We start from the raw sequence: 15,999 nt of genomic DNA on the forward strand, positions 1-15,999 counted from the left end.
ACATCTTATAACAATCTATCTGCAGGATTTCGTGCTTTTACAGCTAACCTTGATAAAACAGAAATTCCAAAAAATATTTAGGAGGCCCTGGCATCACCAAAATGGAAAGAGGCAGTTATGGAAGAAATGAGAGCTCTAAAGAAACTTGGGGAGTAGTAAGCCTACCAAAAGGAAAGAAATCAGTTGGATGCAAATAGGTCTTCAATGTAAAGTACAAGGCTAATTGGAAAATTGAACGCTACAAGGCACGTCTAGTTGCCAAAGGGTATACATAAACATATGCATAAACTACACATAAACATTTGCACCGGCGGCAAAACTATATACAATTCGAGTTCTTCTATCCTTAGCAATGAATCTTGATTGGCCCCTCCAACAATTAAATATTAAGAACGCATTCCTGAATAGAGAATTGGAAGAGGAAGAATACATGACGATACCACCAGACTTCAACAAAAGTAATGAAGAAAATCAAGTATGCAAACTCAGGAAGTCTCTATATGGTCTCAAGGTCACCCAGAGCATGGTTCAACAGATTTGCAAAAGAATTGAGAACCCACGGATACCAGCAAGGGCACTCTGATCATACTTTGTTCTTCTAACAATCCAGAGATAGAAAAAAGGCGATCTTAATTGTATATGTTGATGATATAATTCTGACTGGGATAACATAGTAGAGATGGAAAGATTAAAGAAGTGCTTAGCCACAAAATTTGAAATAAAGGACCTGGGACAAATGCGGTTCTTTTTAGGGGTGGAGATCGCAAGAACAAAGAAGAAATTAGCAGAGCAATTGGAATTTTTTGTTAGTTGGCTAATAGATAGTAGGTTACAGGACAAATTTGGGACATGGAGGGCATAATCAAGTGTTATGGATTCAGAAATTTGAATACCCCCTTTTCCCGCAACTAACCGTCTGCAATTTTTACCTTAACATCTCCAACACAAGTTGGGTATAACGAGAATAGTTGGTATGAATCCGTCGTGATTGGATGCACTAGAATCAATAATCCAAAAGGACCTTTGGAAGAGGACTAACTAAATGTTTGAAGACTGGAGAATATCTGATAGAGCTGCTCCGTATGTTCGGAATTGAATGCACCATTTGAAGTAAAATTTATTGTCTCAGCTTAGTACCCCTTGTTCCGAATATTTTGCCTTGGTTTCCAGTCGATGGTTTTCCATGAATTTCCTAACAAGTATCTTCTTCATGCCTCGGCCTGCGACAGTGTTCACACCATTGTCGTACCCATTGTTTTTGGTTTGGCCCATTTGTAGCCCCCTTTAAAGAAAAGCTTAATACACTCTCTCCACTAGAATTTTGAAGACCATGCTCAAAACCCATTAATTTTAAACTTCTAGTGTCCAACCCATTGTTAACAGGCCCAACAGACTTGAGCCCAACCAATTTAGAGTTTTTTAGAAACGGCCCACTCCCATTACTCCTTGAGTTGGCGGCTGACATCTCTCCCGTCACTCCAGAAGCTCCGATCGTCTCCTTCATCGTCACTGATCGCCGCGCTTCTTCCCGGCAAACTTCAGCAAAAACCTTCGAGTCGACGGCCTAAAATTCTGCGTCTCACATTGTCTAATTTGCGATTTAATCCAGCAAGAAATTCATACTCTTTCATTCTCCCGCATCTTCTTGTACAATAAAGTTAATCCAAATGGTCACTAAACTAAGTAAAAAGTTTTCACCGGATCACTGAACTTTAAAAATCACCTAAGTCATCACTGAACTTTGCAAAAAATTTACATGGGGTCATTGAACTTAAAAAATAACTACATTTATCACTGAACTTATCTAAAGATTTCCACAGGGTCATTGAACTTCGCAAAAAGTTTCCCAAGGGTCATCAAACTTAGTGACTCCTGGGAAAGTTTTTCTAAAATTCAGTGATGAATGGTATAATTTTTAGTTTAATGACTTCGTGGAAACCTTTTACAAAGTTCAGTGACCCTATGAAAATATTTTGCAAAATTCAGGGATGACTTGAGTGATTTTTAAAGTTCAGTGACCTGATTAAAATTTTTTGCAAAGTTCAGTGACCATTTAGGTTATTAACTCGTACAGTGAGCAATCACCTGGGCACTTCCATTCTTTTTCTATGCTAAGATCTAATTCTTGCCAAAGGTTCGCCATTTCCATGTAATATTCTATTACATCCCTGGGTCCTTGTCAAGTCCGCCAGAGTCGAGTCCCGATTTCGAAAATATGGGACGAGTCTTCAAAATATAAGTATCCTTTACTGAGTCCCAAATGTCCTTTGCTGTCGGGAGGAAAAGGTATGTCTTATCAATGGTCGTTTCATGGAATTCACCAACCAAGCAGTAACCATGGAATTTTCGAATTTTCACTTCTGCAACAGAGCTGCATCACCAACTTCCCTTTTCCGTCAATAACCAATTTTACAGATTGGGCCCATTCACGGTAGTTCCTTCCATTCAACTTCTCCACCGTGAGTTGGAAGGAAGAGTTTTCAAGTCCGTGATGGCCAATTGGGACCAACCTCTGTTTCGAAGCTTGATGTTTCAGAGGTTGTTGACTCCCTACTATTAGTGGGGAATTCCGTCATGTATTTGCTAAGTTAGAAACCTAACTCTGATACCATGAAGAAATAATTTTCTGTATTGAATTGAATTATTACAAAGGCCTACCACACCCTATTTATAATACATGACATAGTAAGGAAAAGGAAATACAAATCTTCTAACTATAGAAACAATTCTACCTTCTAAATATTCTGAACACATAATCACACATAATCTTTAATTGATGGAACTTCCCATATCCGGTTTCCTACAGCTACAGACTGCAAAACGTGTTCCTAAATAAAAGTCAATAGAAAAGGAAAAAGAAGTTCTGTCTACAATTAGAAATTATTATCTACAAAATCAAATCCTATCTATTTTCCATAAGTAAACTGCACAAATTCAGGGAACTACAATCAAGAAATCAATGCCGAAGTTCAGGGGGAAAAATCCTATAGAAATCTCTGGATCTTCCACAATTACAGTATTACCTAGCCACCCAACCATCTCTTACATCTCAAATACATATACAAAATTCTAAAAATAAAAAAGCATAATCCTTCAACAGATTTAATTTGATGCTATAATTTTTCTTGGCAGCAATATTCAGGTAGGAGGGAATATTCCTCTGCTTTGATTCTTGAATTTTATTGTATACTTTCTTATGATGACTATCGACACCAAGCCGAGACTACCTGCACAATAGCATCTCCTGCCTCCTTTCTAACCCAAACATAGTCACAACCAGAACCAAAAACCACCTAACTTTTAAGAGGCAAAGTGGCAAAGTGTTATCAACCAAGTACAAATAAGCCAAGTCCTAATCCCCAAATTTAACAAGTCCTCAAAGGATCACAGGTACCACTGTATACATTCCAAGTCCATAAAGTGTAACTATTCGTGAAGTTAATGATTCATAGTGGTTCACCATATGATGGTGTTAAGCTTAACAGCGACATGCTTGTAAATGTATTCAATGGCAAGGATAGCTTTATCGTGTAAATGAATGAAAACGGTATACCATATATAGATGAATGCATGTGAAAAGCAGGGAAAAATCTATAAACTAGAAGCCATAAAGAACTTTAATACGACAGATTTACAAAGTAACTTGATAATTATGTGCAAGAACTTACAGTTTCTTGCGCTTTGCTATATTAGGAGCCACTTTCTTGATATAGTCTTTTCGTTTCTCTAATGATAAAGGTCTCAAGTGCTCAACGAGTTTGTGACAGTGTAAACAGCAATTGGTACAGATACCACGTTCAATTTGGAAAAGCCCCTAAACAACCACCTCCCAATGTTAATTCCAGTAATGAGTTCAGAAATTTTTCTAGCCAACAGAACCTTAAAATTATATTATACAGTTAAAATATAGCAGTAAGGTAGGATCCAAGTCCAAACCTCACGAAGATATCTATAGCTAGTTCTTGATTTATATTCTTCATAGCATCCCAAACAACAGAAGAGGTCCTCAAAGTATTGAGGCGTCTTGGCCATATTTTTCCTGCCATTGAGAATAATCACACTCATGCCAAGTTCTTCTAGAGAAAAAAGAGAAGTTAATTAGCCATACTTGCAAGGAGTCTGACAGAGCTTGCAGAGTGGTTCATTCATATCAGACCATCCCTGTAAGTAAAGTTTCTCCTTTTTATGATCCCTATGGAGTTTGACTGTTCTCCAAGCAGCATTTGATGGTAATGGATGGCTTATCTCCAGCAAAGGTGTTTTGCGCCTCTTGCTTCGTTCCTTCAGCAATCCCTAAGAGAGAACAGTGTGATTGTTGGTCAACAAAATTCTTGTAGGATTAAAAGCATCTCATGAAACAATGGCTGTAGGTCAACAGTTGACAGATGTATTTAAACATGTTTCAGTAAGTTGAAATTGGCTGGCTACAATACCTAAAATGGAGAATATATTACACGTACACACCTCATTATCATGGTTGAGACTTTCATTCAAATAGCACAATTCATTAGACAATGGAAGTTGTAGAGGTTTGCCAGATAATTTTCTCTTCTCAATAGGCCTCAACTTGTTCCATTCGTGGATGAATTCAATAATGGCAGATCTAAATCTTGGATCATCTTTGATATATTTGCACTTCCTTTTCTCATTGTCCTCCACAATAGGATGCAACTCAAATTCCTCTGGTAGGAAATTTTGAAAAAGTGGCCTTGGTCTTGAATCTAATCCATGAGAGCAAAAGTATAAGTGGATCCTTCCAGTGTATTGGCTAACCTGAAATAGAAAGTTTTCAGGAAAATATCAATAACTACACGGTCATCAGCTTCTCTTTGATGCTTATGAGGCACAAAGAAACACATCATTATTCTTTTATGTATTATATTTTGCATGGAATACAAAAGCATTCTGAAATTTGAGACCGACAATTATAAATCCTTGTTCCTTGGACAAGATGTTTCTAATTATTGAGTAGATATGGGGAAGACAGAGATGAGAGACTTTGGCAATGCTTTAGTAGCAGGAGTTTTCAGCAACAAGCCAACATTTTTCTGTGAAAAAGTAATTCCAGTTTTCTGTTTTCACTGGGTTTAGATTAAAAATTGAAGGAACTAACCACATAACCATAGTATGTTAATGTGGGTTTTTGAAGAATACATGATAAGACTTCAGTCTTCACACATATAGCCAACTATCTAAATCATGCATTAAGAGTCAACCCAGTAATTCTTTGCGTTTCTCAAGGAATAGAATCTAAAAGATTCCAATGATAATAACCTACTTAACCAAAAATGTGTCAATAGTTTACCTCAAAGCGGAGTGTGGTAGATTGATTACAGCTATCAGCTCCAGATTCAATTAACTTGGCAGATCCATAACCATCATCATTTAATTTTGTATCAGGAAACATCTTCTTTACCCGATTTTCCGATGCAAAACCATCCAACATTCAAGTTATAACAGAGAGAAAAATTCATAGAAAGATTGAAAGAAATAAACAATTAAAAAAAAGTTATTGCTTGATCTGTTTGTGTTAGAAAAGCATAAAGATCCATGCCTTACCTTCAGCAATTGGTCCTCAACATCACTTGCTTCTTCTAAACTATGAGAACCAATTCTGCTAGCAGCTTCAGATTTAGCTAAGGGGGCAGACTCTTCATATCTTGGAAAAGTGTGCTTTCGATTTTCATCCAGATAACAGGAAACACAGTAAGGAATAAAGTCAAAGATCATTTCTGAAGAGAAGTAAAAGAAACTATAACACTAAATTCACTACCTCAAGATGAAGCCTATCTCTCTGAGATGATACAATATTAGTTTTATTATGTTCCTCATCATTCACCACCACATGTGAGTCGCACACATCCTTATGAGGCTCTGACTCTTGATCAGAGTGAACACTATGAGGTTGCAGAACCTTTATTTCAGTTATACCAGTATCTTTTGTAATATCTGGCAAAAATTGTTTGCTTTCCTCAAAAATTTTTCCAGTAGTTTCAAGATGGGAAACTCTGTCAACCTGTGTGGCATAAGAACCCAATTTATTAATACCCAGACATGTAAATAAAGGAAAAAATAAAATATCGAAATTAAAATCTTCAACACAATACTAAAGACTAGTCCAGACAAATAGCCGAAGAGGAAGCACACTGTCCCATTTAATTGACAAATTTTCCATAATGACAATCTTATATGCTGAGTTTTGGTCTAACTTGTCAAATGTCAATTAAATGCATAAGTGTCGAGTTACTCAACTCTAACGGAATTGTTGACATGACAGGCGGAATATACAGGTGGCATAACTCATGTCATTACCAAATTGCCATGTAAGAAAATATGTCTTTGATTGCTTATTGTACTTTGAAAGACGTCTTTGATTGCTCATTGTGCTTTTAAATATACCTTTGATTCCTCGCTATAATTTAAAGTAATTGAGGTTTTTTTTTTTTTTTGATAAGTAATCAAATAATTTTATTAACCAATGGATAATACATGGGAGGTGTATTATCAAGTTAAACAAGAAATAAATAACATAAAATTTGGCAGCCCTTCTATGTAATTAGTGGCCGCAACATTAAACCAAGTATACAAAATCATATAGAACAATTCTCTAATCTGCTCTATTGTTCTTGTTTGGTCTTCGAAACAGTGGCTATTCCTTTATCTCCATACACACCATACAATGCATCCCTGAATAAGATTCCATGCAAGCATACTATCCTTATCTCGAAATTTTCTCCTCCATGCCCTCACCACGTCTTCTATGCACCTAAGGAACACCCAATCCAAATGTTGGGAAGCTAGAAGATCGTTCCACAACCACCAAACACCGTCACAATGGAGGAACAAATGGTCAATCGTCTCCCCATCTCTCTTGCACATATAACACCATTCGGTCACATAAAAACCTTTGTTTCGAAGATTATCCACCGTTAACAACTGCCCCCTCACAATCGTCCACAACAAAAAAACTACCCGTGGAGACAATTTACATTGTCACACCATCTTCCAAGGAAATGAACTCTCTGCCGGTCCCAATATGGATATAAAATACGTGCCAACTTCCACCTACTCTGATCATCCTTTCCTACTTGAATATGGGCCTCGTGCAAGGAGGTTAAAAACAGTGCATAATCATCCAATTCTCAATCATGCAAACCCCTCTAAAATGCAATATTCCAATTGTAACTTCCATAATGTATGGCTAGTACATCATTCACCATAGCGGAAGGCTCCAAAGCAATGCGATGTAAAGAAGGAAACCGTGCCTCTAGCGAGTAGTCTCCACACCAATAATCATCCCAAAATCTAATACTAGTGCCATTCCCCACCACATAAGTCAATTTCTCACGAAAGTCATTCCAACCTCGTCGGATAATACTTCCACAAACTCACCCCATAAGATTCACGACCATCGATCGAGCACCAACCCCCCTCCATCACACCATATTTCGCTCCAATGATTTGTCTCCAAAAACTCCCCCTCTCTACTCCAAATCGCCACAACCACTTGCCCAATAAAGCCTTATTAAAGTGATAGAGTTTTGGTCACTAAAATTGTAAAACTGATGCCCACCTGTCCTAAAAATTTAGGAATGTTGTTTAAAGTGTCATTTTCATACAACAAAATAATCTTGCAACATGTTACAAGGGAATGCTTAAAGATATTTTGTAATATACTTGGTTTTTGGTGTAAGTTGTTTGTTAATGTAAATTATAGATTTTTTTGGTGAATGTCATACATATTTTTGTTACAATTAGTCATCAAAATAGTCAATATTTTCTTGTTAATGTAGATTATAAATCAAGTATGGAAAGAAATGAACCAAAACTCAAGTATATTGCAAAATGTCTTGAAACATTCCCTTGTAACGTGCTACAAAATTATTTTGCTATACGAAAATAATACTTGTAACAGCATTCCTAAATTCTCAAGATATGTCAGCGTCGATTTTACAAATTTTAATCTCCAAAACTCGACCACCTTAAAATATAGTGAGTAATAAAAGACTTTCTATAAGAATAATGAGCAATCAAAGACGATCAAAGACATTTTCCAAAGTATGGAATCAAAGATGCCTTTCTTACGTGGCAATTTGATGTGCCTGAGTTACACCACGTATGCATTTTGTCTACCATATCACCATTTCCGTTAAAGTTGAGTAACGAATGTCATGCCAATGAGTAACGTCCAATATTTTGATTAGTTTAGTGACCAAAACTCGACATCTGAAACTTCAGTGAACAATTGAAGACATGGACATAAGTTAAGTGATTATTGAGACAATTAACTATTAATATTACTGCAATACTTTATATTCTAGGGTGATTAAATTAATAAAAGTATAGACACATTTTATTAGTTAAATTTACTTAAAAGTTACTTGTTTTGAGATTAACTCCTCTTACAATCAAAATAAAAAACTTGGGTAGATAAAATTACAATGTGTTAAAAAAAAAATTAAAAGAGAAAAGTTATATATCAATAAGTCAAGTTTGACTTGTAAGGTAAACATGTAGCAGGTGCAAAACCATCCACCTTAAGGATAGAGTATACCTCAATGTGAGTGACGGTGGAAAAATAAATCAGTGTGATCTCCAATTTGTTTTTGTAGCAACCCAAAAATTTTATAGATAAAATTTATTTATTTTGTATATTATATAAATTCCTATTTTATCTGGGTCAAATAAATTAGATTTTGATAGAGCAATTATAAGTATATCAATATTGTACTCGTTGGATAGCTCGTAATTAATTTGAAGTCTTTGACTCAAGGAAAAATTATTTTGGATAAGGACACATTAAATTAGACCCAATTGAAAGAAAATGGTATAAATGTAATTTTATATAGATTATAAATCAATTTATTTTCTCTCTCCAAAAAAGAAAACATGTGAGGTGGGATTTTTATCATTATTTCTTAGTTTTGATTTAGGGATTCCTAGGATGGCACATGTTTTCACTATTCTACTATTCTAGTTACAAAAAATTCACTGTACATCCATATACGGTTGGATAGAGATAGTGGATATCTTGTAGTTGAATAAGATAATAATAAAGTACATTGTGAGTAGATATTGGTTGCAAGATTTGGCCCTATCAAATCAAATTTTGATTTATCTACTCTAGCCTACACCTATATATATATAGGCATGATGAAAAGTTTTACTCACACCAATTCACACATACGGTAGGTAAAGAGAGAGAGAGAGAGAGAGAGAGAGTGAAGAAAGAGAGAGAGAAGGTAGCATTGAAAATAAAGTTTGCGTACATTAAATATTTTAATCACGTATTTTTCAAAGCGGAGAAAAGATTTTGAACGTGCTTCAAATTTTTCTAACAAGGTAAGATACTTTAAGTGCAAGTGCTTTTGTTTCCTTATGCGTTTATGTCCAATTAAAAATGCATGGATTGCTAGTAGACATTTTTTTTTTAAAGAGATATGAAATCCTACGGGATTATAAGAGGACCTAAGATGGGTGTATCGCTTGATCACCGATATACTCCATAAGATCAGATGGTATGAATTGTAATTTTTATTGTTATATATATGTATATGAAAACTGCACGTATCTTACTGGGTGTTTTCGAATATTCACTCTTACAAATTTTTACAGGTTAGTTCAGGTCGATTGGAATTGTGGAAGGACGATGATGCGGGCTACCAAGTGGATCAAATGAAAAGAAAAATAAATGAGTTTGCCGTCTTTAAATTTACCAATTAGTTTAATTTTGTTCCAAACATGTTATTTGAATTAGTTAAGAGTTTATGTTATATTTAGATAAAATTTCATATTTTAAATTTAGATTTATAAATGTTGCAGTTATTTGTTTAATAAAAAATTTTATTTTTATAGTTCTGCACTTAAAATAAAGAAAAATGAGTTTTTCGTAACGTTCCAGAGTTTATAAAAAATTGGGGCGTTACAGTTTTGATACATGTACACAAGCAATAAAAAGGGGGGATAACAAAAATAATCAATGATCTAGTTAGATTTGGGGAAGAGGCAAAACTAAAAGGATTAAGAACCGTCCAGTTATAGGGGGCATTTTTTCCTACTAGGTACTAATGTTAAAGTAAACTCTCCAATAAAAAGTAACAAACAAAGTTAGGAAGTAAACAAATATATGGTTTATGATTAATTTAAGCTCTCCCAACCCCAAATTCAGTGTCTTCAAAATGACTTGGCACAATTATATGGTTGTAGTCAAAATTAAATGGTATTATTTTAGAAAATTATTCCAGAATGAAAGCCTGAGATTAATTTCTAAAACTAAAGTATTAATATAGGATGAGATGAATATATAACAATATTGGGCAAAATGGCAAGAGAAACCCCTTCAAAGACCTACAATTGCTGTCTATGATGAGTCAGAATATTAAAATATTGATTTACCGATAAATTACCTTGTCGAAGGTCATGGAGAATGGTTTCAATTTCAAATAACTCTGAATTTTCATTACTGGAGTAGATTTTCTTTGCTACATCCCATAGCAGGTAGGAAATTTTATCTAATTTCATTTGTCCTAGAATTGATCAGCCAAGATATAACCATATTATTTTCTAACTTCCACAGTTCGAATTTCGGATCTATGGTTACTGAAGAGGCAGACTGTTACAACCCAAATTTTACTAGTTAAAAATCGAAAGTTGAATTGTTAAAGTCAGAGTTAAATAAGGACTTAAATGAAGTGAATAATTTTATTGGAACATGAATTGACCAAATTATTTTATTGGTGTTATTTTATGATAAAAAAATATTTTAAAGGTTTAAGTTGGACAAGATAAAATTTTGGGATCTACTTATATATTTTTGGAAGTTTAGGATTTAACTTTATATTATATTGAAGACTTCCTTTGCAATTTAAGTTAGTGGCCACTTATTTCATTACCTTAAACTCATTTTTCAATTGTAAAACACACACACACACACAAAATAGAAAATGGGACAGAGGCTGGAAACCGAGAAAGAAGGGGGGAAGAAGAAGAAGAAAAGGAAAGGGAGGAAGTAAGTATTGATTTCTTCATGCTTGGATTTATTTACTTTATATCTTTAAGAGATTAAAAAGTAAATGTTTTATGGTATCATGATGTTAAATTTCTAAGGTTTAATTTTCAGATTTAGTGGAGGAGTATAATTTCTTGCTTAAATTGCTTGATTGATTAACTTTTAGTTGAATCAAGGTAAGAAATATCAAATTTTAGCAAACCCTAGATTTTAAATTGGATGCTTGAGTAAGGATTATTTGTGAAAATTATTATGTGATGGAAATATTCACCCGAAAGAATGATTTTATAGAACAAGATATATATTAAATTGGTTGTAGTGTGATTACTAGTTTTCACTAGATTGAAAGGAATGAAATATGTTTTATGCTTTAGATGAAGGTTATTTTGAGGAATTAGTTATTAGAAAAGGGGCTAGAATAAAGTAGAAATAGCTCCAACTGATCCAAGAAAAATTTGGAAATTTTTTTTTTTTAAAGGTAATCAAATATTTTATTAATCAATGCATTATACACAGTAAGTGTTTTATCAATTTAAGCAGAAAGGAATAACATAAAATTGGGCAACCCATCTATATATCTAGTAGCTGCAGCATTAAACCACGCATATAATGTGAAATAAAACAATTCTCTAATTTGCTCTGATGTCCGTGTTTGATAATCTTAACAGCGGCTGTTTCTGTCTCTCCACATATACCATACAACGCAACCCGAAATAAAGTCCCATGCAAGCTTGCAATCATTATCGCGAAATTTTCTCCTCCATGCCTTTAACACGTCTTCCATACGCCTTGACATCACCCAATCCATGTGTTACAATGCCAGAATATTGTGCCACAGTAAACGAGCAACATCACAATGGAAAAACAAGTGATCGTCTCCCCATCCCTCCAACACATACAACACCACTCTGTAACATAAAAACCTCTTGTTCATAGATTATCCACCATTAACACCTATCCCCTGACCATCGTCCAAAGTAAGAATACTATTCGTGGAGGCAGTTTACATTTCCACACCATTTTTCAGGGGAATGAACTCTGCACAGGACCCAATAAAGATCTGAAATAAGTGCCAACTGATAAAATCTCATCCCGTGTCAATTTCCACCTACTACATTCTGCCTCTCCTACCCTGATATGGACCTCGTACAAAAAAGTCAAAAATAGCACATAATCATCAAATTCTCGATCCTGTAATCCCCGGCCAAAAACAATGTACCGAGCCTCCCATTACGTATATCTAAGACATCATTCACGTTGCAGACAGTGTTAACACAATACGATATAAAGAGGGAAATTTCACCTTCAACGGTTGTTCTCCACACCAACAATCATCCCAAAAACTGATGGTAGTACCATCCCCCTCCAACCCAAAATCAAATCAACCAAGTAACCATGAAATCAATCAGCCCAATTATCCAGAAGTCCATTAACACAATATAACCTAAGCCTAAGCCAAAAACAATGTACCGAGCCTCCCATTACGTATATCTAAGACATCATTCACCGTTACAGACAGTGTTAACACAATACGATATAAAGAGGGAAATTTCACCTTCAGCGGTTGTTCTCCACACCAACAATCATCCCAAAAACTGATGGTAGTACCATCCCCCTCCAGCCCAAAATCAAATCAACCAAGTAACCATGAAATCAATCAGCCCAATTATCCAGAAGTCCATTAACACAATATAACCTAAGCCTATTACACACTAGTTTCAGCCTAATACCAAAAATCATTACAAGACCCATATAACTTAAGTCTCGCACCAAATTACACAACTACCCAACAATTCAACACATCTATTAATCAATCCCATATACACTAAAACGGATCCACACAAAAAAATTGGCCCACAACATAAATAGGCCCAAATCATACCATCCCTAGTCCCTTGGCCACATCCTTTACGTTTTATATCATTTCCACGATCAGATCCACCATGGCGATAAAACTCCCTTTGAGGCCATTTCGTTCCTGTTCCCCTTTCCCGACATAGCTATTTTTGAAACAACCTCGGCCACCACCATGAAAGGGGTCACGAGGACCACCAAAGCTACCACTCCTCATGGAAGATTTTCCTGTATCAAGCCCTTCATTTACAACTATTCCACTAGAAAAATCACTATTTTTGTATGAATTCTCAACGTTACTTGATTCTTTGTTATACGCATACCATCAATACGTCCATGCCAATATCCATGTCCACCATCGCAGCCTCGTCTTGCAAATTCAGATTTTCACTCCTTTGGCAACCTCGGTGGGACCTTGGACGGGAGTTTTGTGGAAGCTGGCTTATTTGGCTACTGCACCTGCTACTCAGCCACGGGAGCCAATGTTTTTCTTCAACTCAATCTTTTGAATCAGCTATGACGGGTCTTCTGAATCATCGCCCCTAGCAAATCAAATGGATTCAGTGTCGCCATAGCTCCTAAGGCACTGGAAGCAAAACTCTAGCTTTCAGATATTTATTAATGATGACTAGATATTTATTACTCAAACAAAAAACTTTGATACTTAGCTCCTTCTGCCATAAGAAAAATCAACCTAGAAAACAAGAGAAAATTTTTAAGAAATTGGCTCTGATATCATGTCAAATATACTCAATAAGACTCATACCCTCAACGTGAGAAGTTCTCTCATTAAATAGAACCAAAATAAAGCTAAATATGGTCACTGTCAATTACATTATTCATTAATGATAACCTACTAAATATAAAGATTGATGCCTTATATTCTTTCTTTATATTCCACTGACAATGGCTGTAGGATATCCTAGAAATTAGGACAAGAGATCAGGAATTCCACACAGTCGATAGAAAGTCATCGTCTAATTCAAACTTGGGAAGAATTGAAGATTTTGATGTTGGATCAATTTAGCATGAACGAGGTCTACATTGGTGAAGAAATTTCAATGTGGAAGCATTGGGAATTGGGAAACTGGGAGACGGTGGTGAAAGAAAAGAGGTATCAATTGCATGTCCCCATTGTCGTCGCCTGAAGAGAAGGAAAGCTAGAGAACATAGGAGAACGGATCATTATTAAAAAGCTACAACTGGAAAAGATGAAAGAAGAGAAATTGCTGAAGTAAATGGGTTTGGTCTATGATATGGAGGTGCCCATCAAGAGGAATGCAGAATTTCACTCAAGTCAGCCAAGTCAGAATGGGCCTGAATAAATTAAAGATAAATGGCCCAACAATTATTTATAGCCCTAAAAACCATCAGATTACTCCAATTCAAGCCCCATTACACCAACTAACTGCAATCACGTACTAACTTTAATTCAGGTGAGCCAACTCCAAAACCAAGTTCCAATAATTTCAAATAGCTTTTTGGTACTAAATTTCAAACAAAGAAGGAAAATAATTCGAGTCTCTAGTATGATGGGTACGACACTATTGGGTGTTGCTTAAGAGAAATAATAAAAGGAGAAATTGTCATGAAAATCAATGATACCGGATTTGGATTGGTCGATGGCAGCAAAGGTGCATGTATTTTAATACCTACAATAGTGAGGAGGTTAGAGATATGTTCGGATTAATAATGAATTCGATGGTCAGATTAATAGCGGACCTATTAACCACTAGTATATTGTCTTGATTTGCACCTTGAGGACAAGGTGAATTTCGTAAGGGGACTAATGATAGACCTCTTATCCAATTTAAGTATAAAAGGTGCCGGAAGATAGCAAGGGCACGAAAGGAAATTAGCTAGGAGAATGCAACCACTTCACATGCATTTCATACCTATAGTTAGAGAGCTAATATCCCGTGGTCTATAAGAAAGGGGAAAAGGAGAGAATAAAGCATGCTGAATTTCATAGAAATCTAGTGGGGAGAATTGGCCTCTCAAATGCCAAATATCCTTGTCTTTTATTCATTGCTGCTGCAGTACAATCTCATAGATTTATAGATTAGGTTTACTATTTTCTTTTACTCATTGCATAAACAATTGTTCTCAATCTTCATTATAGAGTGATATTTTACAATCAAAATCTCCAGCCCACATCGCTTCATTACAATATTGTTGCCTAACAATTCTACTGATCAACTAATTCACAGATCCATAGCAATAACAACAGCAGGGAACTATCAGTTTTGAGTAACAGCAGTAAGGGACTCTTATTCACTCAGTGATTGAGAGTCCCTTCCAGTATCGGCAACAACCTGCAGAGGTTAAAGCATCACAGCATCACGTACAAGTTCTTCGGAACATCAGCAACGATCAGCAACAGCAATCAAGTTCCCATCATCTTATCTTTATAGTGAATCAGACTTGACAAATCCACATAAATCTTCCCCCCAAAAAGGACAAATAAAATGAACAAACTTAATATTTTACCAAGAAAAAGATAATCCTTTCTCATTCAAATGTTTGTTTAAGCTTGAAGCCTCATTTTGTTCTCTGGATAATGTGGATAAGATAATCAATCCACTTTACATCATATGTTGGCCTTTCGAAATTGAATTTATATTCAACAGCAATATTCTACCAGCCATTTATCAGATTACATAATCACGACCATTATGCAATTATTTCTAAGAGAATCTTACCCTCCACTTGCTATTAAAATCATTTAATCTCCCATCCCAAGCCATTAGCAACTTTAGTCCGGAGCTAAAGTTGCCTCCCATTCTAATCCCACCGGTCCTTCGATAGACACTACCACAGACCAGCCCACCCACCCGCTACCTCCAATACTGCAACATCACAGCATCTACAACCCCACCACAAAATCCCCTACTCCATTTAATATACAATTTCGTTTGACTACTGCTAAAAAATAATTTATTCCAAACTGGTCGACTAATTTATATGAATTTATACAAATACACGTAATTTCTCCATCTGAAATGGAATATATCATTTACTAAGAATATATGTTTTGAATGGCTTAAAAAAGTCCAGTACTGCAACATCACAGCATCTACGACCCCCTTTCATCCACTGGCGACCCACTAATGACTCCAAATCAGCTCAAAATCACC

At 35.5% G+C, this 15,999-nt stretch overlaps 2 protein-coding genes across 3 annotated transcripts in view; both read right to left on the reverse strand.

The window, feature by feature from the left end:
• Positions 1-3,640: 3,640 nt before the first annotated feature.
• LOC111383427 (DNA annealing helicase and endonuclease ZRANB3-like) lies at positions 3,641-6,382 on the reverse strand. The gene is made up of 8 exons (XM_023007535.1): positions 6,289-6,382; positions 5,774-6,093; positions 5,560-5,673; positions 5,306-5,407; positions 4,465-4,773; positions 4,109-4,293; positions 3,937-4,039; positions 3,641-3,814 (listed from the first exon to the last, which is right to left on the reverse strand). Exons 1-8 carry the CDS (start codon positions 6,380-6,382, stop codon positions 3,665-3,667), a joined length of 1,377 nt encoding a protein of 458 aa, XP_022863303.1. The 3' UTR covers positions 3,641-3,664.
• Positions 6,383-12,334: 5,952 nt separating this feature from the next.
• LOC111383428 (SWI/SNF-related matrix-associated actin-dependent regulator of chromatin subfamily A-like protein 1) overlaps positions 12,335-15,999 on the reverse strand; it is an 18,116-nt gene continuing 14,451 nt past the window's right edge. The window contains exons 13-14 of one of the 2 annotated variants that reach the window (XR_002700741.1): positions 12,705-15,177; positions 12,335-12,452 (exon numbers count right to left, since the gene is read on the reverse strand). Coding sequence is in view for 1 of the 2 variants with exons in the window: in XM_023007536.1 (XP_022863304.1) it covers positions 15,133-15,177 (45 nt within the window). In the remaining variant the exon portion in view is untranslated. The other variant, XM_023007536.1, reaches the window with a different exon arrangement.

This window comes from Olea europaea, unplaced genomic scaffold, assembly GCF_002742605.1.
Source record: "Olea europaea var. sylvestris unplaced genomic scaffold, O_europaea_v1 scaffold2689, whole genome shotgun sequence".
Classification (NCBI taxonomy): Eukaryota; Viridiplantae; Streptophyta; class Magnoliopsida; order Lamiales; family Oleaceae; genus Olea; species Olea europaea.

Excerpts from the sequence above, each read along its gene's own strand:
- LOC111383427 (XM_023007535.1), bottom strand. The coding sequence starts at position 6,382 with ATGAGCAATCAAAGACGTCTTTCAAAGTACAATAAGCAATCAAAGACA. Across the intron at positions 5,674-5,773 it reads GAGATAGGCTTCATCTTGAG|CACACTTTTCCAAGATATGA; the intron begins GTAGTGAATTTA and ends GAAAATCGAAAG. Across the intron at positions 4,040-4,108 it reads CTCTGTCAGACTCCTTGCAA|GAAAAATATGGCCAAGACGC; the intron begins GTATGGCTAATT and ends TCTCAATGGCAG.